The following is a 12,554-nucleotide window of genomic DNA, read 5'->3' on the forward strand; positions in this document are numbered from 1 at the left end:
AACACATGCCCTCACGGTGCCCGCTGGTATGCAGCTTAGGGAAAGGGTTTTGTTGTCCTGGCTTGCAGTGTAACCGATGTATCAGGTGGATCTGAGTAAAATCCTCTTTCCACATCTCAAATGGCCACATGAGCTTAGAGTAAAGTCTCATTTGCCATTTTATTTATCAAATTCGAACCCAGAACTGAGTCATTGTTTAACTTTTATGTCAATAAACTTAATCCCTGCCGCAGCATGGAGGAAGACTTCTGACTTACCGAAACAAGTATTCCTTGTAGAGGTATTTTTGGTAAATGTCCACCAGTGGAATACAGCTGTGCTGCTTTTGGTTAAGAAAAGGCCTGATGTTGAGGGCGATAGTCTGTTCTGACTGACCCAGAAAAGGCTGTCCGGGCTCAGAACTGTCGTAAGCCCACTGATCCAGAGACTGAGCTGATGAAACTCTGTCGGCATCAAACAATAACCAGAGAAAGACACAGGGCATCTGGGGATACGGGTCGGACACGAGGTAGCAATCTTTTAATGCCGACATGTGCAGGTCTGCAGTGCCACGTTGGGGTGTTCGGTAGCAGAGCCGACGCATGTCTTCAGAGCCAGATGAGTAGTGAGCTTGTGTGCCGGACGATCCATCTTTGTTTTTTTCTATCAAACCTGGGGACAGACAGTATGTGTTTAAAGAGAGGTCAAAATGGTTTACCAGAGGACTAAACTCAAACACATCCTGTTCCTATTGATACAACCCACATCCTCAATAACATCCTTGTTAGATTACTCTGAGTTAAACCCTCTAAGATTTGCAAACAAATGAGCACACAGATATTTTGTCTCAGGTTGTTGAAAGTGGATTATCTCTTCTTTCATCTCTAATCCTTTTCCTATTCTGTCTTTTTTCCCCCGTCTTTTCCCGGCACCACAGATATGAAGCAGAGAATGCATTTTTCTTCAACCTCAACCTAGCTGACTTCAACATCATCGACACACTGGGAGTTGGTGGATTTGGCCGCGTTGAGCTGGTGGGGGAGCGCTGCACATTGACAGTAACATCTTCACAGTCATCTTAACAAGCTGTGCAGGTTAATGTGCAGCCCATCTTTGTGTTTCAATGTCTTTCTTTTCCTCACTGCAGGTTCAGCTCAAGAGCGATGAGAACAAAACCTTCGCCATGAAGATCCTGAAGAAGCGGCACATTGTCGACACAAGACAGCAGGAGCACATCCGTTCAGAGAAACTCATCATGCAAGAGGCCCACTCTGACTTCATTGTTAGGTACACCCCCTGAGCAGCTTCATTGACTGTTTTTTTTCTCCATTCATGTCACAAGAATCAATGCTTTTTTGCCTCAGAGGACCTGATTCTTTGAGTGCTTGTGTGTCTAACTGTGATGCTCATGCTTTGTGTTGTCTTCTCTGTGTATGCTGGAAGATGCTTGAATCTCTTGTGACCCTTAAAGAAAATAAGAAAGCACATGAGAGTTGTTGTTATTCTACACGCTATACAGTTAAAGGTATATAAAGGTCTAGTAGTATTAATAAAACGGCTCTATTTCTGGCCATAAAAAGAGAGGTACCTGAGGCCTTTGACTGGAGGTTGCATTTGTGTTAATAAAATAATTACATTCAAAAGCATTCATACAGATTTTTTATTTAAATGTACTGTGCACATACTAGTGTCAGCAATCATTTTGTAAGAGTTTAACTTTGGAATATTAATTAATTGCACTTATCCAAAGATAAGTGCAATTACCATATCTTTTTTTTGGCATTTAAAAGCTGTTTTAGGTAACATTGGCTTTTGTGTTTCCAGACTCTATAGAACATTCAAGGACAGCAAGTACCTCTACATGTTGATGGAGGCTTGTTTAGGAGGAGAGTTGTGGACCATTCTTCGAGACCGGTAAGCTTCTTTTTCACCGGGTCAAATATAAGTGAATTGTTTTAGCTGTGTCATATTTCTGTTCATGCGAGTGATGCTATCCGTGAGTACCGCAACATGAATAGAGTTTCAGTGACACTAATAGTACTAAAACCTCAAGTATCTGTTGTCCTGCTGTGTTGCCAGGGGTTCATTTGAGGACTCAACCACCAGGTTTTACACAGCTTGTGTGGTGGAGGCCTTCGCCTACCTGCATTCCAAAGGAATCATCTACAGAGACCTCAAACCAGAGAACCTTATTTTGGACCACAGGGGATATGCCAAACTGGTAAGAGACCATTAAAGGATTACCACCCAAAGAAATTGCCTTTTCTGTGTCTTTTGTGAGATAAATTTCATCTTCCTATAATGTTACCATGAAGGATCAAATGAAATATGTACACTTGCCTCATGTTGGCAGTAAATACAAGTATAATTAAAGTATAAAGAAAAGTATAATTGAGGTTTAGTCGAGTTCTGTGGCTTTTGGGGGGCCGCCACTCCCTTCTCTCCTGCTGGAGAAACCAGTTTGTTGCTTTTGGCAGAGCAGCAACCAGCTGCTCAACTCTTTATATCCATCATGTCAAAGCATCAAGTGAAAACTGCAACACTGAAATAATTACACCATTTCCAACTTTGCCATTATTAGACACAAGCATGTACATGATCTGATACAAATTAGGAAGAAATTGTTATGACATGAATTCATAATCTTGTTCAACTTCATCTGACTGACGGAACAAAACCTTTCCTCTTCTTAGGTTGACTTTGGCTTTGCCAAGAAGATTGGATTTGGAAAGAAAACGTGGACCTTCTGTGGGACGCCGGAGTATGTAGCACCAGAGATCATTCTGAACAAGGGCCATGACATCTCAGCCGACTACTGGTCTCTAGGAATCCTCATGTTTGAGCTCTTAACTGGCAGGTATACACAAGCCTGGGCATGTCCATAAAACTAATATCTTAAAGAAACAGTGTGTAGGATTTAGGGGGATTTGCAGAAATAAAATTGTATTGATAACGATTTTTTCATTAGTGTATAATCTCGTGAAACTAATAACCGTCGAGTTTTCTGTAGCTCAGAATGAGCCGTTTACATCTACATAGCAAGCAGGTCCTCTTCACTTAGTCCGTTGTGTTGAGCCGCCATGTTTCTACAGTAGCCAAGAGCTGACAAACCATGTCATGTTAACAATCTGCAACCTCACCACTAGATGCCACCAAATCCTACACACTGCTCCTTTAAGTGTTCCCTGTGACGGTATATATGGTTTCAATATCATACACAACACCATAGAAATCTACAACAAATGAAATACTATTAAGAAGACAACAATCTTTGCCTCTGTTATGTAGCCCTCCATTCTCTGGCCCTGATCCAATGAAAACCTACAACATCATCTTGAGAGGCATCGACATGATCGAATTTCCAAAGAAAATTACCAAAAATGCTGCCAACCTAATTAAAAAGCTATGCAGGTGAGTGTCGGCGCTTCCAGCTATAGTTGAAGCTCAGAGTAATTCACTTAATTGGTCTGTGCGCTGAATCATCATATGTTTTTTTTTGTTTTTTTCCATTGCAGGGATAATCCCTCTGAACGACTGGGAAACTTGAAAAATGGTGTCAAAGACATTCAAAAGCACAAGTAAGCCTTTCTTTAAATTATTATAATCATCTTATTTATTCATTTCTCCCAGTATAACTGTAATAAAACATGGAATTCAGAAGCAATGCTGTTTTTCCTTTAGATGGTTTGAGGGCTTTAACTGGGAGGGCTTAAAGAAGGGGACATTGACACCTCCTATCATCCCTAATGTAAGTGCACACTGCTGATACTCCACATCATTTTCTTTCTAGTTGCTCTTTTGTAATTAATCTCACATTCAAAATAAAAAAATGTTTTGCTTGTTTAGTCATTCTGTTTACAATTCTTCTGTCTTTCCATCAGGTCACATCAGCTGTCGACACAAGTAACTTTGACAGCTTCCCAGAGGACAACGAGGACCCGCCTCCTGATGACAACTCTGGCTGGGACGTTGATTTTTGAAGTCCTCCTCTCGACTTAAAACCAAAAGAAACTCTTCTTTTGTTGGCTTGGAGGCTGTCTTGAGGACATGGTTGTGTTGTAAAAAAATAAAGAAAACTGCTTTAAAAAGAGAGGATATGGAAAAGAAGATAAACGGATGGATGGCAAACCCTCTGGGTCACCGATATGCCTTTATTTCACTGTGGCTCTGGAACAAGCATTTATAATGGAACTGCTGTAGCACTTCTTCAGTGTTGTCTTACACTCGGCTCTAAAGGCAAAGAAAGTGCAGGGATACACACATATACACACAACATAGGCTGATAATGGAGCCAAGTTTTCCCTTTGAAACGGGAAAAGATGTTTAGCGGGTGGATGAATGTTCGATAGTTTGTCTAAGTTTTGGTTCAAGGATAAATAAGAGTGTGAAAAATGTGGACTGCTCAAAAAGAGAGGAGGCCGATGATAGATTTTTTTTTTTTTCTGTGTTTGTTTCTCCGCAATATTTGATGAAATGTGTGGAGCGTTTAAGATGTCACTGCAGTTGCTCCCTGGTTTCTGACGTGCAGCTGCTTGCTGCAATCTCCGATACTTTCCAGAGGTCTACACACCACAGTTTGCAAGTAAAACTGGTATCAAGTGCTCAAGACTAACCTGAATGTCTCTGATTATCTTCTAATTTAACATCCTCGTGGCATACAGCATGCACGGAACCTTGTATTTGAATTTGCATTCACACACAGGACCACAGCGAAATTAAATACTTTCTATGAGATTAACCTTGAAAAGCACAAACACTGTGCATTCAGTGGAAAGAGACTCTTAAAAGTGCCCTGCTTAATATTTAATGAAACACACACCAACATACATTAAATAGCAGCTGGTATTTCCATGAAGCAATGTGTCATTATGCACTTAAGACCATTAACTGAAAAATAAATTAGCAGTTACAGCTAATTTGAAACTTCATTGAATGAAGTTACACTCTTTTTTTGTTATTTAATATGCTTTTAATCACTCATATGAATGCTTCTCTTAAATCACCCAAATGCCTCGTCCTCAGTTCGCCCCTGTATAGTTCTGACATAACTGTGAACATGGTTTCAATGTATTTGGTGCTGTTGATAAATTATAGTAAGCAATGGTGAAATGACAGTACTAGCTTTTGTTTTGTAAAGTGTTTTTTTGTGCTCGATTCCTTTGTGACGTACTTGACTTCCCTCTTTAGAAAATTGGAGACTTTGTGTCAATTTGTAAACTTGAGTGAAGATTTGTTTGAAATCACTTGACACCATGTTACATTGTGCTAAGTGGTATTCTCGAGGTTTTTAAACAGGTTGAGTTCATCCATATAAATTAACAATCCTCATTTTGAGAGGCGAAAGACCAGATTCACATAATCTTAAGACTATCTTGACTTAACTTCATTTTACGGATATTTAAAAAAATGTCTCCTAAAAACAAAGAAGAAATAATGATTATATTGTTTTAAACTCACAACTTTGACCATTAGCTCCACAATCTCTCACCCAGCTCATCACCTCTCATGTCCAAAAATCAGAGCATTAAATCTAAATAAATGTAAGTGCCTTAAATCAATGGCATACAAAATTAACATCGCAAGTCCTATTCGATGCTGCATGAACACATATACACCTCAAAAAACGTGTGTCCTCTTAAATGGCTGCTTCTCATCCTTTTGTTATATCTAATAAATACATTATTCACCATGGAAAGAGAATTTCATTTGATGGCTGACAAAACTGCATATGAAATACAATTCCTGCTTTTGATTTCTCTCACAGGAACATTATTATATTAGATTATGGGAAAAAAATAGATCATACCTGATACGCCTGCAATGACATGCTTGTCTCTACATTCTAAAATGGTCTCATGAAGTCGACCACTACTGGCCTGATATAAAGTGAACTGTAAATCAAAGCTTGGAGGGACCATCCATCCATCACCTGTTTCAGTCATGAAATCTGAGCATGTAGAGAAAGCGAGAATGATTTGCAGTTTGGAACACTTCATAGATTGGAAAAGCATCATTCCTCTTTACCACTGTTGACAATCATTGACGGCATGATGGCATTAATCGTAATGTATCATCATCCAAATCCTCATTCTATAACAGCTTCAACTCGTATTTCATCCCAGGAAGCCAAACAGACCGACACACTTACATTTACATGATATAACTCATTGAATGATGTCGATGGAGAGCTAAGGAATCTTAGTTCTGTGGGTATACCATAAGTATTTTTGCTGTATTAAGGGCAGGTTATGTTTATCACAAAGCCTTATGTATGCCATCATTTTACAAACCACTGGTTTTGAGTCTGATATTGACCGCCTTCTGCAATGTTACCTGATATTTGCCTTGTGTTATGTTGTTTATTCTGCTGTAAATTCATTTTGCAGAGTGCCACCTGTAAGATTTTTGAAATTATAGAGTAAAAAACAATACTTTTGAGTGCTGTCTGTCTCTTACGTTATTTTAAACAACTCGGATGAGTGACTGAAAGTGGGTGCTGTGGAGACGTTACAGTTTGCTCGTTGCCACTAGAGGGAGCTGCAGGTAAGACGGATCTCCCTTCAACCAGCTCAGCCTGATGTGAACCGGTTAAGGTTGCCTGAGATCTAGTAATCGGTGCTTGGGTTAATGTCATCCACTTACTGGTAAGTGGAGATGATTCAGCTTCTCTGGTCGCGGTGTTATTCGCACAACAAATCTGTTTGGAGAGGGGGGGGGGGGGCAGGGAAGTGGCTTCAGTCATAACAACAGGGTGACACCTCTGCGAGATCAAAGGGGATCAAAGTGCATCAAAGAAGCTCACCTTACCAGCACTGACATTTAGTAAAGTGGAGATAAAAGCTCCACTTCAAAAGACATACAGCAATTCAAACGTGCAAAGTGCCGTTTGTCAGGTGTCTATGGCGCATCTCTCTCTCTCTCTCTCTCTCTCTCTCTCTCTCTATCTCTCTCTCTCTCTCTCGCGCGCGCGCTCTCTCTCTCTCTCTCTCTCTCTCTCTCTCTCTCTCTCTCTCTCTCTCTCTCTCTTCGCTCTCTCTCTCGCACACACACTCACACACAAACACACACATCCTCACACTCAAACGTAAGCTACGTGACCAGCAGATGACGTCCAAGTGCCAAGAAATCTTCATAGATACACTAAAGGACTCGTTTCCCATCACGAACTTCAGCACCTGGATATCGGAAACTAAAAAAACAAAAACAAAGTGAGTCCTAGAATGCAGTTTCACTTCCCAGGAGCAAATTCAGAGATTCAACATCACTGCTTAAGCAAAATGTGACTTAATTCAAGAGAACATAAAAGGGAGGAATTATATGACTTGGATGGTGGTTGGTGGACTGAAGTGAAACAAACACTTTTAAGACTTATTTTGAATATTTCAGGGTGCGCATTTCTTCCAGCCGAGGAGCCCGAAGGGCCAGAGAGCGGGACAGATCAGAGTTGCCTTTAATCTCAAAGTGCCAGTCAACCCTGAAAGGCCTCGCCACGGAAGTCCATTAATTCGGTAAACTTTTCACACCCCTTAATGGTCTGCATATCCCACACATTGATGTCCGCCACTGGTGTAATCAAGCACACTTTGGAGAATAATTGCCCCCTTTGCAATCAGAAGGATCAAATGAAGTAGACCCAGTTAATCGACGCGAGGAACTTCAATCGCTGTCTTCACACAGCCGAAGGGTAGCAGGCTACTTGAATGTCAAAGAATAACCAAACAGCGTTTTATAAAGAAGAGCAACGGAGCTCATGAAGAAAGAAACCATCCCTCATTTTGAGTTTCTGTGACAGCTGTAAAGAGAAATCACGTGTCAGATAAATTGTGCTGCAATATTTTGCAGCAAATGCATTTGTTGTTTTAAGTTAATTTAGTCAGAAAGTCATTCAAATAAAGTATAATTAATAAATGGCGAACTGTTGGCTCCAATGTTTTTGGAAAAACAAATGAAAACTCGTCATCTGAATACGTGATATTTTTGTCTCATGAATGGTTTATTCGGAAACAAAACCATAGTATATTATAGGAGTTATATCAATGCGGTGAGACTATCGCATTTGTTTTCCTGCTCTTAAGTCAGTGTTGAAACAGAGCAGAAGGCACAAAACTGGTGGACCATGACAATTTTTTTTAATTTTTTGTAGAAATACCTTTTTTTTTTTACTTAGTGATGGTAATACAGACTTTGCAGGTCATTTTCATTACACACACACACACACACACACACACACACACACACACATTGTGAAACGCAGTCCTGTACGGGGAGCTCTCTTTGAAATTCCACCCCTCCGCCTTTGTTGTGCTCAGCGAGGGGCGGGAAGACAAACAGGTCCACATGTATAAAGAGATCATCCCAGGACTGTGAGGCAGGAGGCTCCGACAGCATCGTGCCGAAAACTCTCTGGAAACGTTGTGATTCAGGATTCAAGGGCCCGTTGGACTTTGTCACTCAGCCACTTTTTTTTTTAAACAAAACAGACGGGATCTTTTTTTCTCCGTGTTTTGGCAACACAGCAGAATTTAACAGGAGAATCATGCAGTTACCGTCAGCGCATCGCTTCTTGGCTGTGTGTCTCACGCTGTTTGGATATCTTGGGGACGCTTACGCGGGGACAGTCCTGGTGAACTCCAATGCCATCAAAAACTTGCCCGGTGCCTCGGTTGGCAAAGGCGCCGAAACCGTCAGTCCGAGTCCGCGCACCTCACCCTCCGGTAGCATGGCACAGAAATTACCCGTGGACACCTTGCAGGTAATTCGCTTTTCCGTGCGTAAAAGTCAGTTCTGCGCGCAGTGACAAACGTTAACGCTTGTGTAACGTTTTATATCTAATATCCAATGACACGCTGCTTTTGTTTCTATCAAACTTTAGCAGTCAAGTGTTTGCACTGATGATGAAGACTGTGGAGGTGATGAATTCTGCAACGACGCCCGCGGCGCCTGTCTGCCCTGCCGTAAGAGCCGGAAGCGTTGCGCACGGGACTCCATGTGTTGTGCAGGAAACCGCTGCAGCAACGGTGAGCAGAGGCATCCCATTTGAAATAATTACTGACATTTATAATCTACCAAGTTGTTGATGATAATTCTGATTGTTGGGAATAGTTTACTTGCAGTCATACTGTCTGTATGTTAGTGACTGGTAAATACAGAGCCTAACTGAATTTCTTTCTTTTGACCATTCTAGGTGTTTGCCAGGCAAATGACATTGATGGTACAGATGCATCCATCATCACTGGTTGGCAGAAACACAACAACACTCTGGAGCGTCCCGCCAAGAAGCCCACTACTGCCCATAGCAATCAGCCTCATGCTTCAAAAGGTGAGTGTCCTGTTAAGAATTATCAGTCTTTATTCCATTTTTTTTTTTTTTAAACAGCACAAGCAGTTTTTTTAGTAAAGTCTGTATCATGTAACATTCTTTCATCTCCCTCTATCTCCAGGCCAGGAGGGGGATACTTGCCTGAGATCTGCTGACTGCTCTGAGAGTCTGTGCTGCGCCAGACACTTCTGGTCTCGCATTTGTAAGCCCGTGCTGACGGTGGGCCAGGTGTGTACGCGCCACCGCAGGAAAGGCACCCACGGCCTGGAGCTGTTCCAGCGCTGTGACTGTGGCGACGGTCTGGCCTGCCGACCAGAGAAAGTAGAGCAAGACCACAGTGTCAGCAGGACAGCAGCCCGGAACCTACACACCTGTCAGAGACGCTGACACCAAAGCGTGCACACACACACACAGACAGAAATACACACTCACACACATTCAGCAAACCCGCAAATCAGTCACAGACACTGACAAACACTTTTTAGCCTTCCACACACCAGAGATGCTGACACACACACACGCATAGACACCCAACACCTAAGACATTCTTTCCTGCCAAAGTTGCTGACACAAACAGCACCCGGAAGGATAGACATGATTCCTGGAAAAGTGATACACCCAGAGGGATGCAACAGTGCAAGACGAACTGATCCAATTCCCCATCAACAAATGAGGAGTCGGAAGTTAGGAAGTGACATTTCAGAAGTCTTGGGAAGATCGATACAAGTCGTCGGTAATGGCAGAGCTGTTTTGTTTCTTTTTATGGAACTTCAAGCCTCAGTTATTGCAGTAAATTACTGTATTGTAAATATTATCCTGAAGGTGGCACTTAATTGAGCTATTACATTCTGTCAACACTAGTATTATAAACACATGGTGCTGCATGCTTTGTAAATGTGTTATGTATATTGTTTTTTATAAGAAATGTTATAAATAGAAAATTTGAATATATTTGTTTTTATTAAACATCATGTGATAACCGTACTCCTTCTTTCTGCCCATCATTTATTGGCAATAGATTTTGGATCTACTGTGTTACAAAAAAAAGCAATAACAAAAGAAATTTCTTTTGGGAAATTATTTCAGGTTTCACTCAAAATGTATTGAATATAAAGTCTTCTGCAGCAGTTAGGCTCCAAACCATTTAGTCGAAATAGTCAGTTGGTACAAGTGGGAAATGTTTCTTGCAAAATAATAACCCCCCCCCCCCCCTTTCTGGAAAGCAAGAGTTATTTGAACAATCACTTGGTGGTGTTTAACTCGTAGCCCAGAATTCTCAAATCAGTGGTTGAGGCTGAGTGGATGGTTTAAATGTTTGGCCCAGATATGCTTCTCAGACTCATTACACACAGCTGCTGGAATATGTGCAGACAAACACTCCAAAAAGATACTTACAACAAACTTTGATGAGTCATTACTGGAGCCTCAACCGGCCTCATCCTGCTATAGAAACAGACGATGGTCCATCAGGGCTATGTCATCAGACAAAGATAAAAAAAAAAAACAGGACAGGATGCTGCCATATCTAATGATAACTGCAAAGGGGTAATAACAAAGTATGTGTGTCCTGGCCAGTGTTTGCCACCTAACCCTTTGGTGTTGCTGGCTAGTTTCTAATTATACTATTACTTCCCTGCCTTCATGTGCTTGAGCAGATAGCTAGCTATCCAAACTAAAGCCTCTAATTACTTCATCTTACTCAATCTACACAAGGATTCATGAAATGAGGTGCACCGCAGTTTTTGTGATGCAACAAAAAAAAAAGGATCTTGGTTCTCAGTCGATCCAATTGCTCAGCACACCCCATTTCCTGGCTGTTGTGCGACGGCTGTGTTCTAATGTGTAGGCTATGAATCCACCCAAATACACCATGGTGTCTGTAATTAGACCGGTTTAGATTAGAAGATGGCGAGGAAATTACTGTACTTTCTTCTTGATTCTCATGTCAGATCAAAAGGAACACAAGATGCTGTTGATATCTGACCGAGCCAGATAACCTCTTCTTCTGTTTACTTCCATAGACATTAATTTTAAGTTTGTCAAAGGAAGACATGGTGTGGTTGAATCTGAGGATCAGTGTTTAAAAGTAACTCATGTCATGTACTCAAGTGCTTTAATTAAGTATAATTCAGAGGTACTTGTACTTAACTTGTGTATTTCCTATTTAAGCTACTTTATACTTCTTAATTAACTACTTTGCAGAGGGACACCGTGTACTTTTTTTTCACCACAACATTTATCTGGCGGCTGCTACTACCGGTTACATAGCAGATAAAGATTTTTTCGAAAAGTCATAATGAGCATATAAAATACAATGTATTGTATAACAGCACATTAAACTACCCAACAGTAATAATAGTAATAGTTGAAATTTGCTGTTTACATGTAAGTATATGTGTAATAATAACACACCATTATAATATATGAAAATATAACACTGCCAGGAGCCATTCTACCTGCGTATCTACCTGAGAATGGTACTTATAATTTTGCTGAATATACTTAAAAACTATCACTGAAGTTACATATGGGACTTTTACTTTTAATAGAGTATTTTTACACTGTGTTATTGAAATTGTTACTGAAATAGTGGATCTGAATACTTGTTCCACTGTTGAAGAGCGATGCATTGACAAAGAGGCAGGCAGACATACAGAGACACACTCCATTTAAACAATTTAGTGTCCATTCTTCAGAGTAATTAAGAGTAATGGGAGCATTGTCAGCAGTACAATATACCATGCAGGCTCGGCCAAGTCATGTTTGTGGGGGTCCTGGAATCTGCGTGTGTGTATGTGTGTGTGTGTGTGTGTGTGTGTGTGTGTGTGTGTGTGTGTGAGCCTGTCATCATTACACCAACCACAGGCTAACACAGGCCACAGGCATGTGCCCTAACTCCAGCAAGGCCAGGGTGTGTGTCTCATACACACACACACACACACACACACACACACACACACACACACAAACAGCTACGGTACATTTAGTGGACTCGAGTGAAACAACAGTAACAACAACTGCATCCACGATAACAGACGCACACAATCGTGTCCCCACATGCCACCTCGCGGTGATTACATATACAAACAAGTTTACGCGTGTCCACACATGTACACACCTTTACACTGTAGGGGCGAATCTTGGGGTGTGAGAGGTTGAGAATAACATGCCTGCCAAAACAATGGCATCCCTACCAACAACATTTAGTCTTGTCATACCACAAGAATGAATCAGCATTTCCACCGACAAGCTTTTT

General features: G+C 41.1%; 2 protein-coding genes across 3 annotated transcripts in view; both read left to right on the forward strand.

Annotated features, from left to right (window-relative positions):
• The window catches only part of LOC137880118 (cGMP-dependent protein kinase 1), an 84,064-nt gene extending 77,647 nt beyond the window's left edge, over positions 1–6,417 (forward strand). For both annotated transcript variants that reach the window (XM_068721267.1, XM_068721259.1), the window contains exons 10-18: positions 917–1,013; positions 1,127–1,266; positions 1,804–1,893; positions 2,059–2,200; positions 2,673–2,836; positions 3,268–3,390; positions 3,495–3,557; positions 3,661–3,727; positions 3,861–6,417. In XM_068721267.1, the coding sequence (XP_068577368.1) occupies positions 917–1,013; positions 1,127–1,266; positions 1,804–1,893; positions 2,059–2,200; positions 2,673–2,836; positions 3,268–3,390; positions 3,495–3,557; positions 3,661–3,727; positions 3,861–3,959 (985 nt within the window). In that variant the 3' untranslated portion in view covers positions 3,960–6,417. The remainder of the gene's footprint in view (positions 1–916; positions 1,014–1,126; positions 1,267–1,803; positions 1,894–2,058; positions 2,201–2,672; positions 2,837–3,267; positions 3,391–3,494; positions 3,558–3,660; positions 3,728–3,860) is intronic.
• Positions 6,418–8,117: 1,700 nt separating this feature from the next.
• Positions 8,118–10,208, forward strand: LOC137877396 (dickkopf-related protein 1-like). The gene is made up of 4 exons (XM_068717291.1): positions 8,118–8,731; positions 8,852–8,996; positions 9,164–9,298; positions 9,420–10,208. Exons 1-4 carry the CDS (start codon positions 8,516–8,518, stop codon positions 9,683–9,685), a joined length of 762 nt encoding a protein of 253 aa, XP_068573392.1. The 5' UTR covers positions 8,118–8,515; the 3' UTR covers positions 9,686–10,208.
• The last annotated feature ends 2,346 nt before the right edge of the window (positions 10,209–12,554 follow it).

The sequence above is a fragment of the Cebidichthys violaceus genome, unplaced genomic scaffold, assembly GCF_023349555.1.
Source record: "Cebidichthys violaceus isolate CVI_PGR_0920_01 unplaced genomic scaffold, fCebVio1.0.p SCAF_10, whole genome shotgun sequence".
Taxonomy (NCBI): Eukaryota; Metazoa; Chordata; class Actinopteri; order Perciformes; family Stichaeidae; genus Cebidichthys; species Cebidichthys violaceus.